Source organism: Sceloporus occidentalis, unplaced genomic scaffold (assembly GCF_023333645.1).
Source record: "Sceloporus occidentalis isolate IW3139 unplaced genomic scaffold, rSceOcc1.0.p SCAF_5, whole genome shotgun sequence".
Classification (NCBI taxonomy): domain Eukaryota; kingdom Metazoa; phylum Chordata; class Lepidosauria; order Squamata; family Phrynosomatidae; genus Sceloporus; species Sceloporus occidentalis.
The window spans coordinates 20,970,354-20,993,490 of NW_028316985.1; the positions used below are offsets into that span (position 1 = coordinate 20,970,354).

Consider the following 23,137-nt stretch of genomic DNA (forward strand, 5'->3'; position numbering starts at 1 on the left):
TGGCAAAATGTCAGAAAGAAAATCTTCTAGAACATGGCCACATAGCCTGAAAAACCCACAAAATACTATGGATGCAGGCCATGAAAGCCTTCGACTTCACATAAAAAGGCCTTTCCTCACTTCCAAATTAGGTCTTTAGAAGCCCAGATAGAAAGTAACTCATATGCAGATTTACATATAACCTTGTGTATTCAGGCCATGCAAGAGTATGGCTCATAGGATGCAGTAATTGGCTCTGCTCTCTGACATTTTGCTTGTATTCCTCCAGAGGCAATATTATGGAATTGTGTCTGAATGACACATTTTGTTTCTTAAATCTGTTTTCTAAATCTCCAACCCTAAAGTAAATATTTGCAACCTGATATCCATCCATAATAGGATTACTGCCCCCAATACATTCCTATTCAGGTATCCTCAAACAAGGTATAATAAACACACATGGAGGAAAAAATGTAGTAGTCTCAAACCCCTTCACCATGCTTCTGTTGCTATGACTAGGAGTTGGGATTCATTTTTAGATCATGCATTTTAGAATGATGGGAAAAACAGATCCAGTTACTCTTAAGTTTGTTCAGGAAAGACCCATGTTTGGTAAAAAAAAAAAAAAAAGCTCACTCATGGTCATCAGCCCCAGCTGAGTCAATATATGAAGTTAATAGTTATCAGCAATGAACAAGCCATTTGTGTGTCCAAGCGGCAGCAATGCGAGGCACAGCTACAAAATGGAGGCCGCTTAAAAAATCCACCGGATAATGAACTCCTTGCCTAGCCCAACCTTAAGCTTCCTCCTTGCAAATACATCTCTCTCTTGATTTTTAACAATTCCTGGCAGCATTCATAAAGTAATCTGAGTGTGCCTCTTTGACAGTTTCATTTTATGCCAAGTATGCAAAGAAATCTTGTAGCATCTTTGATACTGCGACCCGGGCAAAAAGTGGGTAGCGTGAGGGCTGAGCGTCCCCATGCTCAAAGCCCTCCTGCCGCCTGCGATCTGCCATTATTATTATTATTATTATTATTATTATTAACCTTTATTTATGAAGCGCTGTGTAAATTTACAGCGCTTCATAAATAAAGGTTAATAATAATAATAATAATCTTGGTGCAGACTCATTTACATGGGACGCACCATGATGATGCACCTCTGGCGCTGCTATAGTGCCTGTTCGAGGGCACAAAAAGGAGCCATTTTTTCCAGCTCCTTTTTGTGCTCTATGGAGGCCGGATTGGTGCCGTGGCATATGGTTGCCATGGCACCGATCCAGGACAGAAAGGGGCGGCATCTTGCCGCCCCTTCCTGCCAATCTATACAGCCCCTAACTGAAAGAAAAAGGCTGGTAGCATGAGCTTCCACAGACTTCAGCCTACTTCCTCAGATATGACGGCATTCCATCTCAGACCTCTGAACAGCTGTTCTTGAACAAAAGATGTACAAAGGAAAATTAGAAAAGAAATAGCAGAATTAGACTGCACCAACAGACTCCAGTCCATCACCAATGGGTTGTAAACAGATAATGGTTTCCTGGTGCACAACACACAACACACTTATACTTACTCAGATTCTCATCACTGCACCCTTGACTACCATATATATTCGACTATAAGTTGAGAAATGTATGCCCCAAAATGGCCTCCAAAACCATGGGTAGACTTATATATGGGGCAATGTTAATGCTGTGTATAAATTTCCTGTAAAAAGTGCCCACCTTCCTCTGTAGTCAGGGATCTTGTAACAGCTCCCCATTTGAGTCCCCAACACACTCTCCCTCTCTCTCCGCTCGCGTGTGTGTTATCCCTCAGCCTTTCCACGCTGTCAGAGCTAACAAGCAGCTGCTGAGTCAAGAGAGAGAGACAGTATGCCCAGGCTTGAACCCTCTTTTGCAAGCCATGAGCCTGGAAAGCCTGGGTGAAGAAAAGAAAGAGAGAGGTTTGCCCCCCCCTTTGCAAGCCATAAGCCTTGGGAATCCTGGGTAAAGAGAAGAGAGTGAGAGGGGTTTCTATCCTCCTTTTGCATGTTAGGAAATGACATTTATGTGTCCACAAGATGGAGCTGTAGCAGATCCTATTACAATTCCAGTGGCAGTTGACACTTGACACTTGCATTATGGAATGTTGATGCTGTCAGTCCTTCAGAGAGAGTGTCAGTTATGACAGTTGGTGTTAGAGTAACTGCCTCTATGTTTTGTTGTTATGGTTGTTTGATTGGAAAAGTAATTTATTTATTAAAGTAACTTATTTATTAAAGTCCTCGTGTAGAGTGAAGGCTTGAAGTGCTCATGTAGTTATTTCTCAAGCCGGGAGCTTAAGGCCGTTTGCAGTGGTGAAGGATTATTTTCCTTCTTGGCCTGAATACCTTTGCAGACATCTCTTCAGATTCCTTCTCCCTGGTGTCCTGTCGATGTGGTTCAACTCTGTAGGTGGTTGTGGTGGACACAGCGCATCTTTCCACGCCCTAACATTGCAAGCCATAAATAAGCCTTGGGAATCCTGGGTAAAGAGAAGAGAGTGAGAGGGGTTTGTACCCCCCTTTTGCAAGTCATAAGCCTTGGGTATCCTGGGTAAAGAGAAGAGGGGGGGTTTCTACCCCCCTTTTGCAAGCCATAAGGCTTGGGAATGAGACAGGGGGTTTCTACCCCCCTTTTGCAAGCCATAAGACTTGGGAATCCTGGGTAAAGAGGAGAGGGGTTTCTACCCCCCTTTTGCAAGCTGTAAGCCTTGGGAATCCTGGGTAAAGAAAAGAGAGGGGGGGTTTACCCCATTTTGCAAGCCATAAGCCTTGGGAATGCTTTTGGTAAAGGGAAGAGAGAGTGTGTGTGTGTGCCGAGGTTTGTTTCCCCTTTTCCATGCCGAGACTGTGACCCTTGGGAGAGGTCTAGAGAGAAGATGTAGGGAGGGATGAGGTGCTTTGTTTCCCCCTTTAGATCTTTTGTAACATGCCCCACTGTTTGACCATCGACTTATCCATGGGTCATATCAAAATCCATTATTTTCGTCCCAAAAACTGCTCTCAACTTATACATGAGGTTGACTTATACACGAGTATATACGGTAGTTCATCACATCTCCTGTCTGGTTCCCACACTACATTCCAATACTCATTCATTCGTTTATCTACTATCCTTGGGATTAGGCAACATCCTTCCTCCTGCCTTCATCGTCCAATGACCATAGTTGAAACTGAACTTGTCACCTCATCTCCATACTCACAAGGTTTTGAATTTCAAGTGACATTCTCACACACAACTTATATAGACTTATATAGGTCTGTCTCTGGACGCTCCACTCCACCCCATGCATCTGAGAAAGTAAGTTCAAGTCTACAAAAGCTCATGCTACCAGTTTCTTTCTTTCAGTTAGTTTCAAAGGTGCTACCAAGATCCCTTTACATACTGATTTTCCAGACTAACACAGCCATGTCTTTGGATATAAGCAAGTAATTAAATGATGTTTGGTACTCTGCACACTTTCTGACTTCTGGGCAGATCTTGAAATGTTATTTATTAAAGAAATAAAGCAAAGGTTGGCATTCCACACAGAAATATATACAAAGACGGCACCCTTGCTATGAAGATGTCTAGAATTTTATTTTGTATTCTGGATGAAATAAACTGCCATACAGGTACAGCCACACGTTCAGTATGGAGTCTAAAAGCAGCACCCAGAAGTAAAGTGGAACAAAATCAAGGCAATCTGATACACTTTTGTAGTGCGAGACAGACATAGGGCAACTAGGTCAGAAGACATCCTGTAAGCAAGCACACACAGGAAAGATGGTCCTCAGGCTCATAAAGAGTGGTGTTTCCATTACAAACATGTTGTTTCCATATAACAGCTCTTACAGAAGTGTTTACAACTGACATACACAGGAGAAAAAAGCATGAAATTAGGCCTTATATACAACTCACATTGGAACAAGTTGGCAAATCACAGAAGAACCTGGTAATGGTGAGTCACAAAGACAATCCTAGAACCAATTGTACAGATGATCCAATAAGCATTCGCTTGTGTGAGCTTAGCGATGACTCAGAAACATTATTTAATAACTGCAAAATCAAATGTCAGAACTCACTCGAACTAGTATGACAGTGATTAAATCCTGCACTAAACACCTAGAGATGTATTGCTCAGTACCTGTTGGAATATCTCTAATATCAGCAGAGAGCCTGGATGGCCCAGTAGCTAGTGAGAGCTGGGTCCAGACATAGGAAGACTCAAGTCTAACACTCTGACATAGCCCAAGTCGTCTACAGGTAGTCTTGAAAAAATACATCTGGATAATTTGCTTTGTTGTGTTTGTGTCAGAGACGGAGGGGGGGGAGGGGATATATATATATATATGCCATAACCTGAGTGTGTGGGAGTGAAGTCTTAAATCTCACAGGTCCCTTTCATATTACCTACTGGAGCAGCCTTTTCTTCTGTGTACATAGGTAAAATCAAAAGCCCATGGCAAAAAGGTGAAAAATGAAGCGATGGAAAGACATGTATCTGGCATTTGAATTATAGCCTTGGGCTTGCCCAGTCAGAGAGGGAGTCAAAAGACAAGCTCCACTTACCAGGGATATAGAGCAGGCATGGGAAGCATAGGGGTTTCCAGGTGTTGCTAAACTGCACCAATACCTCACCTTTGGTTACACTGGCTAAGGTTGATGGGACTTGCGTTCTGAGATCACAATTTTTTCACTTCTGGCCTAGAAGTTTCCAAAATTTGGAACTGCATAGGTGTAGAATGCACATTAAGATTTACCCCAGTTGCAGGGAGGGTGATGTGTTTGCAGACTATAGTATGGGGCTTTTGCTACCTGGTAACTGTAGGAAGTAGTGCTTTCTCACTGACTTAAAACAGATTTCTTCACAGGCATAGGTAACATTTCACATTGCAAACTTTTTACATGAACTTTACAAAAAAAAGTCCAATTTAAAGTAATATTAAAACATGGGACAGGCCACATAAAAAAAGACACAAATAAGATTTCAGTCTTAAATTTCGGTGGAAACGGATGGTGGATTCCATTTTGCGTTTCAGTTTTATGGCTACTCCCCTCACAGTTGCTCCAGCCTATGCAGAACATCAAAGATTGTAATGTCTAGGTGAGACTGGCTGGTGCTTGCAAATCCTGTATATCCATTTCATAGGTACATCAGCCAAACAGACCTGATAGGGTGCAATTCCTTGGTCAAAGTACATTCGCCAGCATGTGTAAAAATATTTTTAGCTCAGGTTGGGGAGCGTGCAGGTAATGGGCCACATGGGCCTCCCTCTGGGCTCTTTTGGTGGCTTATAGGGCATCCTAACATTTATATGTCTCAAAATGCCCCCATCAGGGTAGGAACAATTTCAGCAAGTTTGGGGAGTCTCCCAGGCCATTTTAGGCCCAGTAAAGGACATCAAAATTAATCCAAAAGTAGATCTCCGGGGCATTTCCTCTTGGAAAAAAGCCTTCCTTGTGCCTAAATTAGCCCAGAGAGTTTCAAAATTGCACCCTACATACCCAGGGATATATTTGGTGGATCCTTTTGTAAAAAAATTGATACTTTTAGGGATGGGTGCAGTGGGGGGGGGGGGTACAGCCTTCTAAGGTCACCTGGGGCACAATGTGGCCCCGTAGCCCACTCTTGCTTTAGCCCTGCAGTCAGAAATCTACTGCATTCATTATGGAAAGAATTACACTTCCCTGTGTGGCCAACTACCAAAAGCAGAGCCACAATAACAGTTCTTTATTGCAAACACACCTGTTGTTGATCTCCGAATTTGTATATGTATGTGACCCTTTTAATAAGCAAACCACGTAGTGCTTAAGGTAATTAACAAATGATGGTTTGCAAAGGAAAAAAAGGTTGAAGCTTTCAGTGACATGGAGGAGAAACTTAATTGTGGGATGATAAGCAACACAAGTTGCATCTTAACTAAAGGCCTTAATTAATTTATGAAACCTCCTTTCCTCGTGTATTCTCAAATGATAAGCGACTAAATCAGGATTGTGTCTAAATCAGGATTGTGAACATTTTTGAAAATGCTCCTTTTCAATAAGACAAATCTCTTATCTTCTTAGGATTGACCATCCGCACAAATTCTTGCTAGGGATATAAAGCTCAGTATATTATTTCAGTGCTTAAGATTCTTAAGATACATCCAAGAAGAAAATGCATTTTCCCTAAGGTAGCTCCTTAGCACTCAGAGCCATGTCTCACGAGGTAATTTAGAGCCTGGACACCAAGGTCAGGGTACTTTTCTGTCAAACTGCACACACAATGGGATTATACCATGTGTAATGTTCCCACACTGAGATATCCATAACTTCCTTGCACAAGCAGACATTGTTCATCTGATGGTTGCAGCAGGCAATCCCATAAACTTATAATACTGTCACGTTTTGCTCTATTGGCACTGAATAGGACCTCAGCCCAAGATCAATGTACAACATATACCTATAACAAGTCAGTTACAAAGGGCACATTGATGTTCCAAATGCAGCTTTTCCTTTCCAAATCCACTGACGTGTGGAATCCTAACCCACATGTAACTTCTGCATGTTATTAAAGGGGGGGGAGAGCCACATTCAAAATAAGTGCACATCCTTCAGCTTGGTGCACATGTTTTTGTATTAAGACAGAAACAATAAATAATTAACAAAAAACAATTGTCATATGTGGCTAGAAACCACAGCAGCTGAAACATCACACTCATCAAAGGAACACCCAATATTATCACAATAAAGAGAAGGCAGCTAAAGAAACATAAGCAGTAGAAAAAATCTGAGCACAGGAGAGGTTAACGGATAGTCTATGGACTCAATCCAGGCCACATAATAAACAGTGATCGCTAGTACTGACCCCCCCTTCACCCTCCTCTCGGTTTTAAGCAAGGTAAGCCTCATCATTCTGCACCAGTCTCTTCTAGTTGATTATTCCACTCATGTTCTGCTCAGAAAACAAAGAGGCAGCAAAACCTACAATGCCCACTTCAAGGGAATCTGGTTTTTTTTAAGGCAGAAAAAACTAAAATGATCTCCCAGTTGCTGGATACAGCATGGAGGAGAAGCCAGTAAAAGGGATTCTTTACAGCCTAGGTCTTCATTGCTGACATGGGCTGGAAGAACAATAGAAATTCAGTGCAAGTAGAAGGCATTCAAGACAGACAACATTGGAAAGCTGACAACTACTTCCAAAGCCCACCATCTGATTACTGACATATCAAGAAGCCCACAAAAGCACTGAGACAGCTCTTCTTCTGAATGGGCAAAGCCAGGAGCACTGTCACAACTTCCTGAAAGACTTGCAATGTCTCACTGAAGGAGTGGTTTTCAGATTGTTCTGATGAACTGTACAGTATCTCAGATCAATAGCAGCAGCTAAAGTACTTAAAGTTAATGTTTATACAGTCTCCAAATACTGCAGGCAAATGGTCAATGCCCACGGTGGCTGGGGATTCTGGAGCTTTAGGCCAAAATAGTAACTTGCCCAAATTCTGCAGACACATATCCTTGAAAGACAGATTTACCACTACTACTAATCTTCCCTTATACAGTGTAGTTGTAAGGATGCTTTGGGCAAGTTCTAAGCTATATATGACAACAGAGAAACCCAGCTGCTGGGATCCATGCATGCATCCTACAATATACACAATGGGATGTGCAAGCCAAGGCAGAACAGAAAAGAGCTCCCTCCACCCCAAGGCAGAATGTGTAAAAAAGTATGCATTGGAAGAATCCAAAAGTATGGAAACCCCCCTAAGAGGGTGGAATATTTTTTCATGGACAATCTGATTTCGGGGGGGGGGGGGGGACTTGTAAAAGCAAGGATATTTTTTATAACTCGAAGAAGCATTACCCTGAATGTACACTAATGCAGAAAAATGGAAAAAAATTGTGTAGCAATGTTGGTATGTTTGTGACTGACAAAACACAGCCACAATTAAACTAGAACAAGGTAACAAAAGGCATGGGAAGCAAGTGTGCCAAGAAATGTACATCCTTTCACAAAAATGAAAAAAAAAGAATATAATGCACTCCAAACTTCTTGTGTTCAGGTAATCCATATACAACAGAAGGCACTATTCTCCATAGGACCCCTTCAGTTTCAATGATAAAAGACCTGAGAAGTGCAACTCCATCCAATTTCATGTGTCTGCTTCTCTGCTTCCTTAGCAGAAGGAATAGGGACAGTGACTTTCTTTTCAGTTCAACATCTTATAAAAATACCACAAGACTTTATACATTACAGTAGCTGGTTAGAAAGAGTGTCTTAATAAGAGGATGGGAAGAGGGTCAGCCACTACCTTTCCCAAAAAGGAATCTTCTAGAGCCCTCCACTGCCTTCCCTTGTCCGCTCATAAGTCACAAATGATGGTGTTGCTGTTGTTTTAATAAAATGCAATAATGAAATATTCTGCAGAGTCTTTTAAAACATTTCCGCCTTCAGTTGCTTCCTGGAGCATTGCCAAAGTTAAATCCTGAGGCCAATTCTTTGTTATCAAATGTGAAGCCCATTTGCTGTTCTATCCTCTTTGATTCTAGAATTAAAGAGAAATTGGCAATATGTTAATACAGATAGCAAGTATGCCTTTACAGTACCAGTGACCCTTATCTTAAAAGAAGCAGCCACAGCTGCTGGAATTCTACAGAATTACTAGTCCATTGATTCACCCATTTATGAATCAATGGAATTTATGTAAGTGACCGCTTACCATTTGGTTGAAAGTAGCAATTGGATTTAGGCCACAGTGAAAACTATGAAACTTTAAATGAGCTTAATACAAAATATGCAAATATTCAAGGCACCACAAGAACACATAAACACACAAGCAAAAAGAACACATGAAGCTGCTTTGTATGACTCTGACATTGCTCTATACTGTTCACATTGCTCCATACTGTCACTATCACCAACTACTCAATTCTTTTAACTGGAGGTGCCACAGAAGGAATTCTGGACTTTTTAATGCAAGTGGTGTGCTACTATGCTGTGGCCCCAAGAAAGAATGACCAGTGGTTGACCAGTGCTGATAAGTTATAACTTATTCATTCATTTTTATTTGTCAAATTTATATCCTGCATTTCCCTCCAATGAGCGCAAGGCTCATCTCCTCCCCACTTTATCCTGACAACAACCCTCTGAGGTATGTCAGGCTGAGAAAGAGTAACTGGTCCAAGGTCACTCAGTGAGTGTCATGGGGAGTGGGAACTAGAAACTGCATCTCCCAAGATCCAGTGCACCGCTCTAATCACAGATTCATTTTTGCAATTTTATCTTGAATATCTATTATACATGCACAGAACTTTAAAAGGTGTAGAGTGTATTGCCCCCCCCCCCCCCCGCTAGAGTTTCTTTGTCCTTTTGCACTGAAATGGTGCCAGAAAATTGGTAAGGGAGGGAGGTATACAATTGTCTGGTTTCCTTTTATGCCAAGCTTCTCCATTTTCAACATATTGTTGTCTTCTCTGCAGCCTTACACTTATAGCTTTCAATTACTTATACATCAAATCCTTCCTAGTCTACACCTATCTCTAACTTTTAACTTTTTCAGAGGAAAGGAAGAGAGAGAGAAAAAAAAAACCCAAAGAGTGAAATGAAGCTTTTAAAATTACTTCTCTCCCTCCTCTATTTGACTTGCCTCTCCTCTTAAAAGGTGTGGAAGTCCTTATGAAACACCTTTCCTCCCACTCCACCACAGAGAGTGTCCAATATACAGAAGCTTCTTTCAACAGACAAAGGCAAAGAAAATTAAAATCTTCACCACCTGCTCTTCTCTTTGTGCACTCAGAATAAAAGCATTTCTTTTTTCAGATCATCTTTCTGTGTTATTTTAAAGCTGGGACAGCTTGAATTACATTACACAGTTGCAATGACTAAGGATGCCTATTTACACAATATAACTGCTCTAGCGAGCAGACAGACCTGCAGAACTCCTCCGGTGTTCAGCTAATGCACAGATTTCCTGCAGCTGTGTCTTCTGATCATTGCTGAGCGGTGTGGTCAGCAAATGGTACCAGGCTGCGTCTCGGCTCTGCACTTCTATCAACACAGAATTAATGGGTCTTCTTTTTAAGAGTTTCAGAAAGCTAAAATGGATAAATAAGCTAGCACAAACTTCCCCCCATTAATAACAGACTTCTTTCTATATGCAGAGGTTGTCTACCCTTAGGTCAGCCTCATTCAACACAGTGGCTTTGAACTGTAACTCCTGTCAGCCCTAGCCAGTGGTGAAGACTCATGGGAGTAGCATGTCATGCTTGGCAGTTGAAGACTTGAAGTACCAGGACAGCATTGTAGTGAAAATTAAATATTGCTATAGTCTGGATTCTAAGGGGCTCAACAGACCGCCCCGAAAGGGCGGGCTGGAGTCGCCCGTTTTTTCTCCTGAGGGAGTCCGTAGCAACAAAACCGCACAGGCTCCCTCTGCACCAAAAAGAAGCTGCTAAAAGCAGGTTCTTCTTGGTACGCGCAGCCACTGCCATGAGTGTACCATTGACGCACTGTTGCATGTCAATGACGCAAGTGTTGAGCCGTGACGTGCGGATGCTGCACCACGCTTGCGTCATCGACACGCAACAGTGTGGACTGGAGGTGGTGCCACTGCACACTAGGGTTTGGGAATGTGTTGTTGATCCATTCTCCCGAACCCTAATTTTGGCACCAGGCTGCTGCAAAGCGGCGGTCTGTTCCGGGCCTACAACACTCAAATATACCCCACAATGGTTAGAATCAACTCTGAGTTTCCCCATGTTAAACAACAATTTAAAAGTCCTTTCTCCAGGCCCCTCCCCACACTTGTAGCCAGCATCATTTGTCCATTTCGAAGGCACTTTCAAGTTTGCCCCTTCTCAATCTCTATCTCCCCACCATCTCCCACGGCAGGAAGGCACTATCATAAACAGCCCAGGTTTCCTACTGCAGCCATCTGCTCCCATCTATCTTCTTCCTTCTATTCTTTATTCTGGCAGGTCCATAAATTTCTGAATATCTATAACTAAAGTTCTATGAACATGACAAAGCAGTCCAAAACACTTGGAGGACACCAGCTTGAGGAAAGTCAAGCAAAGTTCCTGTCCATGTGAGCACAGGTTGTTTCAATATATTTTTAACAAGATAGGGGTTTGTTTGTTTTTTTACAGCCTCAGTGCAATACATGTAAATTTTATTTTTCTACCTTGTTTGTATCCTGTCCTTGCACCAAAAAAACTAAAGATATACTTAGATATAAAGGAATGGTGCTATATTGGCCACTAGCTCATCTTATAGCCCACCAGATGTTTCATCAGCCCCAGCCTATATGGTCAAAGGTCTGAAGGGCCATGAATTCACAATCTCAGTTCTAGCCCAATACTGAAAGCTGCTGCCAGTCTTCTCTCTGTGTTCCACTATTAAAAACACTTTAATACTGAAACAGAGACTGAATCTGAGACAGCTGACCTGCAGAAAATGAGAGCAACCACATAGTTACAATATTTTTGATGATGTCCTCTAAAAAGACAATGCTATGTTCATCAAATGAGAGCCTATGCTCTCTCCCTCCAGGAATAGAGCTTTAGGTTTTCTTTCTTTCAGGAAACTTAGAAAAGCTATTTATTGGACTATGCTAGCAGGAATTATGTGAACTGTAATCCAAAGAAATATCTGTGTCTTGGAAAGAACAGGTGTCCAGTTTAGTGGATTTCTCTGTCTTCAGTTCAGTGTCTCACGGAGTCCTGTATATGACACAGAGACACATTCTGGAACAAACAGGGAGTCAAAACAGCTTGCTGAATGCTGATTTAATTCCTCCCCCTAAGGTAACTATTAACCCTGCATCCCCAGAAAAAAGCCATTTATTTTTTATGAATCTTAAATGTACATACAGTACCTAATAGTGTCTGTGTAAAGAACTGATATTCGTCCACACCATCTTCCAGGTCAATTGGAGTGCTGAAGCCTTCTAAAGCAGTTTCTTCCAAAGCATCATCATCCCAGTCATCATCATCATCATCATCATCATCTTCATCCCCTGCATCACCACCTGAGTGGTTCTCCTGCATTTCCTGGGTTACTTCATTTGCCTCCTCTTCATCACTTGGGATCTCTTCTGTAAATAAGTTTTTGTTGGTTTTTTTAATAAAGCACTAAAATACTTTTAGAGAAGAATGGTTAAAACATTTACTTGCACCCTCAAAAAGCAACGATAAACAAACCCTAATCAAACAAGCAATATGCATTCTACATTTAAACTAATGGAGTTTCCAGTCAGCATCAAATTTAATGAGCAGCCTTTAAATTACAATGTTGGTGGACGCATCCAGGGCAAGAAAAAGTACATATTTTGGTTTTAGCTGAGATTACTGGATTGGGTCCCTTCCAAGTTGCTCAGCTTCAGAAATAAGCACCCAAAAGCTCTTTTGAAAATAGCTATTTATATAAAGAAGCCAGTTTCCATGGACACAAAGCTGATTTAAGGAAACTGAGCAGTTTCTCTGCCACACCAACAGTTTCCAGAGCACACTCTTTTGCTCCGTCCCATGAATAAGTAGTTCTAATTCACCACTGTGGATAAGGTAACATGCTACCCATTAGAGAAAATTGTTGTAGTGAAGACAATCACACAGAGCAACTTGAATCCCAGTGACAGAAAAGGAAGGCAAATGGCTGCTGCACTTCACTCTATATGACTGTTGGGCATGGGACTGTGCTATTCACTTAGAATGGCACAAATGATGCCTGTAATGCCACGGTCTATTTCTCATTCTCAAAAATTATTTCACTCCAGAAACAATCCTGTGAGAGAATGTGCTACAGGATAGTTTGACTACTTTTTAGGGTATGGATTTCCCACTATTCTGTTGCCTGAGGGGTGAACTCGGAGTTATCTGGTGATCTATTTCATCACTAGTGGTAGAATTCAAAGATATAGCTGTGTTAGTCTGTAAAATCAGTATGTAGAGAGATCTTGTAGCACCTTTGACACTAACTGAAAGAAATTAGCAGCATGAGCTTTTGTAGACTAAAGTCTACTTCCTCAGATGCATAAAATGCATCTGAGTAAGTAGATTTAAGTCTATGAAAGTTCATGCTGCCAACTTTTCTTTCGGTTAGTTTCAAAGGTGCTACAAGATCTCTTTGCATATATCGTCACTGTGTGGCTTTGGGCTGCTCCTTTCTCTCTGTTCTGTCCTCTTTTTTTCCATTTTGATTTTTGGTGGCCATCCAGATATAACTTCCTGTCACCAAATCATATGGCTATGCTTTGTAATGAGAGGTGTAACACTTTGTCTTGCCCACTTTCATACTTGTTTGGGGATTCTAGCTCTAGTCCTTTCTGTTGCTTGCTCCTACTGGCACAGAGAGGTTAGTCTGTATCTCCTTTAGGACATTGTATGCAAGACTCCAGTGGAGTTACACACATGACAGGTGCCCTCACAGGTTTGTTTCTTTGGCAGGGTGGTTTATATTGCCATGGCAGCACATAGGCCTTGCCATATAACCCTTATTCCTCTGCATTTCTTACTTTGATGCTGGACTCTTTACCATCTTGCAATAGTGCCTTGTCACTTTTCTCCCAGGGGCATTCCTGAAAGATTGCTAAATATATCTGTATGTTAACATTTCTTTTTCATGTGGGATGACTGCCATGTTTTCCCATTGGCAAGAAAAATGAATACTGATATCCTAAATGTCACTAGGGCATATGAGGTGACAAAGGGGTTTGTTAAAGGGAAAATGTCATTCCACAGGAAGTAGACGTAGGGATTCATGCAACTATAGGGACATCAGAAGTTCTTTCATTTGGACGCCAACAGCAACTCGTAGCATCTTGGGCTTTGATGAAAACATAATGACATTTTGGATACAAGTAAAAACTGAGAGTGAAAAAAATGACACCTGTCTGGATTTCTCCAGTGAGCCTGCAAGGGAAGAAGGTAATGTGCCTATAAATACATCCCTCAAGAGCTTTTGAGAGATACAAACCCTCCTACTTGTTAGCTGAAATACATTATGATAGGCTGAGAATAGCTGAGACAATAGCAACAGTATTGCTGTGGCAACCATCTTCCCCTTCCCAGCTCCAAAACTATTTCTGTTAGAAAGTACAAAAGATTTTTTGGGGGGGTACCATTATCTTCTGTGTCGTTCTTTTCAGCTTTAGCATGCTCTTCGTGTTCTGTATGTTGCCGGGTAGCGCACACTTGTTTTAGGCCCAAGAACAAGAGGAGGACTGATGGAACAATCTGAGCAGCTACTGCGTCTACAGCAGGCGGTCGATTTGGCAATCCCATCAGAATGCTCAGTCCTATGATGCACATCTTCCTGTCATGAAGGCTGAAAATACATACACACACTATTGGTAAAACATTACCTATGAGCAAGCCTTTGGCATGTAAGATGGTCTGCTGTCTGAACAGAGGCTAATTGGTTGAGTACTGGCTTTGTCTCAGATTAACACAATTTATTCCTGTGTTTTTATTTAAGTCATGTTTTATCAAAATATGTTTTAAATCTGTATTTTAAAATTATTTTTGGCTGCCTTGAGTGCCTATTTCATAGAAAGGGGTGATAAAAATCAAATACATTTTAAAAATAAACTTTACAAAATCCAGTGGAAGCTGGACTATAATTCTGGAAACCAGACTTCAAATCCCTGCTTGGCCATGGAAACCAACTAGGTGACCTTGGGTAAGTCACACTCCCTCAACTCCAGAGGAAAGCATATGCAAACCTCCTCTGAACAAATCTTAGCAAGAAAACCCCATTATAGGTTCACTTTAGGGTCACTGAAGTCAGAAACAACTTGAAGGTGCACAATAACAACAACAACAAACTGCTGTAAGCCATCTTGAATCCCAAACTGAGGAGTTCACACGCAACAGGGAGATCTAAGAAACATTATCTTGGGATGGAAATAATACATTGTCCTAAACAGGAATGGTTATACTTTATAGTCAACAGAAACTCTAATGGTCATATTTTGTATCTATAGGCAGTGCTGTTCATTCTCCCCACTTCCATTCACATACCCCCAGCATGTGAAAACACATTTTCAGCTTCCTTCAGGAAAGCCTGGCCTGTTTAAAGTTAACCACATGAAAAATCTTTTAGAGGGGAACTGCATATGGTCTGCTGAACTGCCTTCTGCTGTCCATTCACCATCAGAAATGACACCTACAAATCACATTTCAAAAACAGCTGATCTAGTAGAAGCTATAGGGTTCCGCAGTCTAAGGCCATGGTGTTCAACTGGATCCCAGCAGCCTACTGCAGACAGGGAATCTTCTTTCTAAATAAACACATTTTATTGCATGTCACTTGTGGAAGGCTTTCTGCCAACACTGGTCCAGGACCAAAAAGGGATGGAGACACTTATTACTCTCTTTTGTCATTCCCTGCTCACTCTCTCTTCTCTATCTGACCCCACTTTCTGCTGTCCCCTTATCTCTGTCTCCCTTGTTTCCTCCTCACCTTTGGCAAACAAGGGAAGCAAGCATTGCTCATATTACAGCTCTAAACTGAGGTCTAAGGCTGCATCCTCACTGCAGAAATAATCCAGTTTGACATCGCTTTAACTGCCATGGCTCCATGTTATGGAGTTCTGGGAATGGTAGTTTACTGTGGTCCCAGAGTGTCAAACCAGATTATTTCTAAGTGACATTAGCTCCAACAAGTGCATGCAGTCCTAGGCCAGAGGTTGTTCACCCTTGTACTACTGAGTTGTGCCACTCATTTAAGGCGGTTTGCAACAGCAGTATTACTGTCTTACAAATGTGCAAGAAAAAAAAAACTATAGAGCATCTATATGTGGTCCACAATACAAAATCATTACATATCTAAAAAAGAGCAAGATTCCTCTAAGGCACAGCTATTGGTATAATGATGGGGCACGGCCACAGTAGAGGAAGAATTATTTATTTTTCAATAGGGAGAAAGTCTGTTTGGTTTAAAAGAGAAACAGTAACACATATGCACACCCTGTCTTTTTTTATTATATCCGACCATGTAGTTTTCAATACTGGCAAGGGGAGCACTTAAATCCTTTCAAAATCACATTTATTTCAAACCATGAAAGTTTGTGCAGGGCAAAAAAGCCAAAACACAGTATTCTAAGTGCAGTGGGACAGATTTAAGACTTTGTTCTGAGAGTAGGATTTGGTTAAGCTGTCTGACCAGCTAGTTTTCAAGACTTTTTAACACCACCTTAGCTTTCTTCAGAAAATTGTAACTCGCAAGAAGTCTGCTGCTAAACAAAAACACACAAAAATCAAAGACAGGAACGCCTGCTTTTACTGAAAAGGTTATTAGCATTCAAGGTATGTGCCTCTACATCAAATTTATACTGCAAATGAGCTTAAAATTGAAAGATACTGCAATTTTTTAAAAAACCACTATTTGGTAGATCCATCAAGTAACTCACAAGAGGATTTGGGGAGAATATACAAATTCAAGAACAACAGGGATAAACCCAAATGAGTTTTAGTAGGAGGGAGATCACTAAACAGCGACCAAGAGAGTTTCAACAGATGAGTCAAAAGCTTGCAAGGCCTGGAAAAGTGTGGCACAGAACAGAAATGTCCCCAAGTTTCTCCTGGGATTTTAGGATTTTAAAAAAAGTCTAGAGTAAATAAGTGATAACCCCAAAAACTCAAGTGAGGTAAAGGATGAGAAGAAGTAGGAGAACTGTCTATTTCTCACTGTCATGACCCAGGACTCAGACTCTGGGCATGAAAACAATTCTCTAGCTCATTCCACTCCAGCTGTGGAGTAGCACCCTCAAGACACACTTGAGCCAAGACTCACCTGATCACGATCAAACACACGCACCACTAGAACAACTGGAACAATCAGATGAGGAGCATGGCCCCCAAGCTCTCAGACCCAGTGGTCAGAGAAGAGAGCAGAACAAAGACCTTCTCTGAGGCTTCAGGCCAAGCAAAGGGATGCGTTCCCTTAATCAAGGACAGCTGGCTGCAGCCAATTTAGGAGACAGCTCTGACTCATGTCTCCTGTTGGAAATAATTTTCTGATTTCCAGACTTCCAACTTTCTGATTTTCTGGCATGGTGTTCTTGTGATTCTGCTCCAGATACCAGAAACCCTGAATTTTGTACTGGCTGACGGCTCTGTTTGGGTCTCAGACCTTTGGACTAACTTTGACTTCACTCCTGTGCATAAAATCCTTCCAGGCAAGGTTGCCTTCAGAGACTGTGTTTGATTTATTGGTTCTGCCTTAGCTTCTGTTACCGATAAAAGCTCAGATTAAACTGCTTCCTCCCTAGCAACTATCTGTGACTGAGCCCAAACATGAACCAAGACATTCATGAAAGAAGGGAATACAAGCTTCTCCTTCCCAACAAGCCCAGTTTTGTCTGCTTAGGGGACTGAATTTGTTGCCTTTTGAGTGCAAAGCATGTGCTCCACCATACAGCTATGGTTACCTCATTGGTATGGCTGCCACAACAAAACCACTCCCTCACAGTTGCCTTCTAGATCAAAAGAATACTCAGCAAGGCAACCCACATAAGAGATAGCTTTCGGATCATATGCATTCTTCAACAACCAACTGCTGAAATCACTTAGAAATTGGGCAAAGTAATGAAGCACAATGAAAGCAAAAGACCCATACTTTCGACTACCATAAATCCACCAGCTCTTTATAGGCCATAAACTGAGAACAGTTGCAGTTTATTCTATAAGCATGCACAACTCAAACAACTGGATATGTGAAACCAGTGTGGTCTTTACGGACACCATGAAGCAAGACAGTATCTATTTATGTATGGGTCAACCAAGTCTACCATCATTAATAATAACCGTATGGAGTTAGAAGGGTCCCCCTTCAGAAACTTTATGAAGCATTCCTCCCTGATCATCAGGAGATACATAGAAAGCAATGCCATGGGGTGCAGAAAATGCAATATGGTCAACATGTGCTTCTGCGTGCAACTACCAGCTACTCTTCAGCTCACAGGTCAAATCAGAGCTTGGAACATTACTCCTCAAAAATGATACTCTACTCCTTGTTCCAATTCCACACCACCTGCAAGCCAACTTCCTCTCCTGTTAACTGACTGTGAAATGATACACTCCATGCTGTGTGTTAATGCATTAATTTTAGTGTCCTACTGTAAAAACTGTTAGAAAGGTTCCCTCTTCATCGCAACCAAATGGGGACTGCAGTCGCCTCCACTACTCCTGAAAAGGGACAATCAATTAATTATTTCTTTAAACAGCCCTTTCTTCCCCTTCTTCCTTCCATAACTGAAGCTGTCCAGGATGCATGGCTTCTCTGTGAAGCAGAAATGCAGTCACTTCCAGGCAGAGATCTCATCCTTAGAGAGTGCTCTCAGAAATTACGGCATTACCACTTCTGTAGATGTTGCACTACCTGTGCAGCTTCAATTGTGGCTGATTTAAAGGAGGAAAGACAGTTGAAAGAAACAAAAAATGGGGTCAACATTAGAGGTGGAATGATCTCCACCCCACAGCAAGTACCAATCACCATTCTCACTGTTTGGGGAAGGGGATCATCAGGGCCTTTACTCTGGGGCTATAATAGTTTTCAGTGGTCACTGCCACCAAGCAGAATCTGTTAAGATGTTACTCAATACTGCACTGTCTCCCAGTTGGGGATCGTAAACATTTGTCAAATTCTTTTTATGGCGAAAACATACTTGTCGAAAGCCTGAGAATTCCAGCTTTGTTTTCTTCTTTTATTAAAAAAACCCAAACCAACCAGAAGTGTATACCTGTGATAAGATTGTGAATACAACTGCAAAGTGAGACTGACTAAGCTGTCCACGTCTGCCCCAAATCTTCAGGTTAAGTGAAAATGGCACAAACTATCATCCAAAGAGGGGAAAGCATGTAAAATTAACTCTTTGACAGCATTCTCGTGTCAGAAGCAGAAAGCCTTTTCATGCCTAAATTCATACTGAAGCTAATATACTTTGAAAAGCTGAATATTTCCCCTAATCGCAGAATGTAATAGTTTTTTTACAACATACCAGAACAGTAAATGCCAAGTTAAAACTATATTTATGTGACACTATAATGTTTTGCAGTCAACTTCAAGACAAGAGCAAATACTACAAGATGTCAAGGCAGCCACAGTAATTAATGGGTTTTGTTTCCAATTAAAGGCTTCTACCTAGGTAGCAGCTTTGAAGGACTACTGTCTGTTGCTATTTACAGTAGTAAACCACAGAAAACAACTTCTGATCTGAATATTTATATTTATTTTATTAATGTATATCCTGCCTTTCTCCCAGTATGGGACTCAGTTGCTTAATAAAATTTAGCAATAATATATCTTCAAGTATAACCTTAAATGTCTTATTGCTAAAATAGAGCCATATGGCCAGATCTACTTATCACTAAGTGCAAGTTGTATGAATCTCTTGTTTACATGGGGAAGAATAGTATTAAATCCTCATTGTTGCATCTTCCACTACTAGGGTATGTAGCATCTGCTGGTCAATGCTGCACACTAGGAAAACACTAATAGGCAGATGCTACACAAATAGGAACTTGTTTATGGGTCAAGAAGCTTTAAAGAGTTATCCTTAGGGATGGAACAAATGCCATCCCATGCCTGAATTCCTTGGACCAAAATGCCATCCCATGCCTGAATTCCTTGGACCAAAATGCCATCCCATGCCTGAATTCCTTGGACCAAAATGCCACCCCATGCCTGAATTCCATACAGCTGTTTCAGTTCTATTTTGAAGGTCAGCCCATAAAATGCACATTACTTTTCCAATCCTTCCTTTCTTTTCCTTGTTTCTCCTAAGAGAGAAAAAAAATACTCTTCAAAGTCACTGTCAATATTAAAGAAAAAAAGCCCCCATCCTCTACAATTGTGTGTCTTTTTACTCTACTCCTCCCAAATCATTTTGTTCTTCTCAATCATTTCAGCCTCCTCTTTTGGGGGGAGAGTAACCTCCCCTGGATCTCTCCAAATATGGGTACAACCCAAAAGAAACATGAGGACATTCCTAACCTTCATATGCAAGACATCTAGCAGAGACTTGGAAAATTTGTCAACAGAACTAGAAGATATGCAACTTTCAACAACTGGTGCCTTTTCTTCTCAAAGTCCATAAATTGGAAATATGAAGTAAATATAAGGTTTCTAGCAGCAGCTTTTGCCCCTATCTCTTGGGTAGGGAAAAGGGTTGGACAGTATCATTACTTAAAACTTCAGATCTGGCCATGGTGATCTGTATTTCAATTACATCCTAACTAGATTTTTGCAATTTTTAAAGCACAATCACCTCTGCAAAATGTCTAGCAAATTTAGCAGGTACAGAATAGGGCAGCCAAACTGTTGTCTAGAGCTGATTATTTGGATCACATTACTACCTTTGTCAAAACAGCTACATGAGCTTCCTGTTTGTTCTGGGAAAATGTTTTTGTTGTTGTTAATGGCCTTTGAGTCCATCTTGACTCATGGTGACCCTGTGGATGAGACATCTCAAAGACTCCCTGTCCTCCACTGCTCTGCTGAGTTCTTGTAAACTCATACCCATGACCTCCTTAATACAGTCCATCAATCCAGCATGCAGCTTTCCTCTTTCTACTTCCCTCCACCTTTCCTACCATTATTGTTTTTTGCAGTGAGTTGTGCGTTCTCTTGATGTGCACAAAGTAAAAGAGCCTCAGTTTTGTCACCTTGGTTCCATGGAAATTTCTGGCTTGATTTGCTCTAGGAACTATTTGTTTGTCTTTTTGGCTGTGCATGGAATCCTCAGCACTCTTCTCCAGCACCACATCTCAAATGAATGGATTTTCTTCCTCTCTTCTTTCTTAACTGTACAGTTCTCACATCAATACATGTTAATAGCGAATACAATGGCTTTAAATCCTAAATAGCGATGGACCAGGATATCTGAAAGGCTACTGGTTCTCAAAAGAGCCTGGCTCAAGATCTTCTGCAGAGGGGTCATTTCATGTGTCCCAACCATTTCAAAGCAGTATTGGGCCCATGCCTTTTCCACAGTTGCCTGCAGGCTGTGGATTTTCTCTCTCAAAACAAGTTCGTCTCTTTCTGACACTGTGTTCAGACATGTTGATATCACATTTTGGACCACAAGATTTGTTGTTTTATATTCTCACCAGTGTTTACTGTTAATGTTTTAACTGCTTTCTTGTCATGTTTTAAGCTCACTTTTCTATTGGCTTTTATTTTAGAATTCCATAGTTTCCTGCGCTTTGGTTATTATAAATTGTCTTAATTACTCATTCTATATTATTGTTGCTAGCCAGAATATCACAATTCTGCAAATCTGTGGAAGGACAACATTAAACACCTGCCAGGTCCATCTCCTGCAACATCTGCCCCCTTCCCCTCAGAATTTGGGAAAGTTACCTTTTTGACTAAAACTCTCAGAATCAACTAGCTAAAAATGTAACTTTTTCAAGTTCTACTCCCTCTGAAGGAAAATCCAGGCATCTAGACTATAGTACCTGATTCCACAGCTGACTCCTCATTTCTACTCACACCAACAGGTAAGTAATTATAAATGCAATGTAATATGGATTTTAACTGTAAATTGCTTGGGAAATAATCTCTGAAACCTGGGATTAAATATTTGAGATTTTCAAAGACCCCTGCACTCCCAAAGAAAATGAAGTTAAAAAGTCACTTTCCAAGAATCCTTGAACTTTAAAAAAGAAAAGGAGAAAAAAGCACATTGACACCTACCCAAGAAAACAATCGGTATCATTCATCCACTGATTTATAAACTGTGCAGTGATAGGTTCTGGATTGTGAGGAAATCGGATGTTCTCTAAAGTGTGCAAAAGGAGCGCAGGGTTATAATAAAGGGCAGCAATGGCAACCTGCAGACACATGGTGCGGAGCTCGCTGGTCTTAACTCCTCGTGTTAAGCGTTCTAGAACAGCTTCGACAAAGAGAGGGATACACTGGGGATAGACAAAGGAGATGTTGGGTGAGGCAACAAAAGGGAAGAGGACAAAATAAACAAGTTTAGAGAAATTTTTCCAGGGATTTTAAAAGATTCATTCCCCAACCTGCTATAGTCAAATATAATTCGTTTTCATGAAAAGATACCCTGTTGCATGCTTTTCCATACATGAGCTTTAAGGGAAATTATATGGTCACAGCAGAAGTATCCAGCTTCACAAGGCTAGGAAAACTCCCAAACTGGAATTTTCTCTTTCCCTTTTCTCCTTTTCCTCCTTTCCCTTTTTTATTTTGTTGCTAGTGTTTTTCTCTTTCCCCAATATTCATTAAGTAAAAGCAAAAGAATCCTTAGGAAACTTATAGAATTCACACATTTCAGGTGTATAGGTTTCATGGTTGTGGGGTTACAATGGAAACAGAAATACTTTCTTATTCTTGCAAATAAGTACAGAAAGTGATACTGGCCGCAGAACTTTATTTACAAAAAAATCACAGTTCTTTTTATTCCTAAAAAAAAAAAAAGGGGGGGGGGGGAGTCTCAATTCTTACCATTGTAATGATATAAAGGCTAGATCTGATGGAGTCTCAGAGGGCAGAAGAATTCTTAGAGGTTGAGAAGCAAGGTTTCATTAGCCTTTGCTTCACATGTAACTAGCGAAATGACTATACCATCTAACAGAAATGCAGCTCCATTTTATCTACACCTTGGTACAAACGGGCCCTCAGTGATGCCTCGTCGCATGTTAGGGTTGCCTGGGGGCAGAGCGACCATATGCCCCGCAACCCCAGCATGTGACGAGGGCGTAATAATGGTGGAGCCCTATATACATGGGCACTGCCATTGTTACATTAGCGCCGCGTGGTGTCCTCACGGCTGAAAAAGAACCCACTTTTCACTGGTTCTTTTTCCGCCAAAGGGAAGCTGTGTGGTTTGGCGGCTGCGGCTTCCCTCCGGTGGAAAAACAGGCGCTGGCAGGGTGCCGTTTTTCAGCAGTTTTTACCGCGCCTACATAGAGTAGGGCAAATCTGGTCTTGGGCTGGAATGTAGCTCCTAGGCTGTTTTTGTGTCACATCTGTGTGACTTTAGAAATGGAAGAATCAGTCTCAGAAGCCTTGGCAAGCAACGAGGGAAGCAGAAAACCAGACTGGCAGAGGTGGTATATAGGGACTAAATACTGTAAAATAAACCAAATCTAAATAATTTATTTTAGGAAAAAATATTCTAAATAGCAAATAAGGGCTAAAAGGCACC

At 41.2% G+C, this 23,137-nt stretch overlaps 1 protein-coding gene across 1 annotated transcript in view; it reads right to left on the reverse strand.

Moving 5' to 3' along the window:
* Positions 1–3,565: 3,565 nt before the first annotated feature.
* Positions 3,566–23,137, reverse strand: part of IPO8 (importin 8) — a 56,119-nt gene continuing 36,547 nt past the window's right edge. Inside the window, exons 21-25 of the mRNA XM_089527818.1 lie at positions 21,664–21,884; positions 14,084–14,289; positions 11,843–12,061; positions 9,898–10,014; positions 3,566–8,512 (exon numbers count right to left, since the gene is read on the reverse strand). Coding sequence (XP_089383944.1) covers positions 8,418–8,512; positions 9,898–10,014; positions 11,843–12,061; positions 14,084–14,289; positions 21,664–21,884 — 858 coding nt within the window. The 3' untranslated portion in view covers positions 3,566–8,417. The remainder of the gene's footprint in view (positions 8,513–9,897; positions 10,015–11,842; positions 12,062–14,083; positions 14,290–21,663; positions 21,885–23,137) is intronic.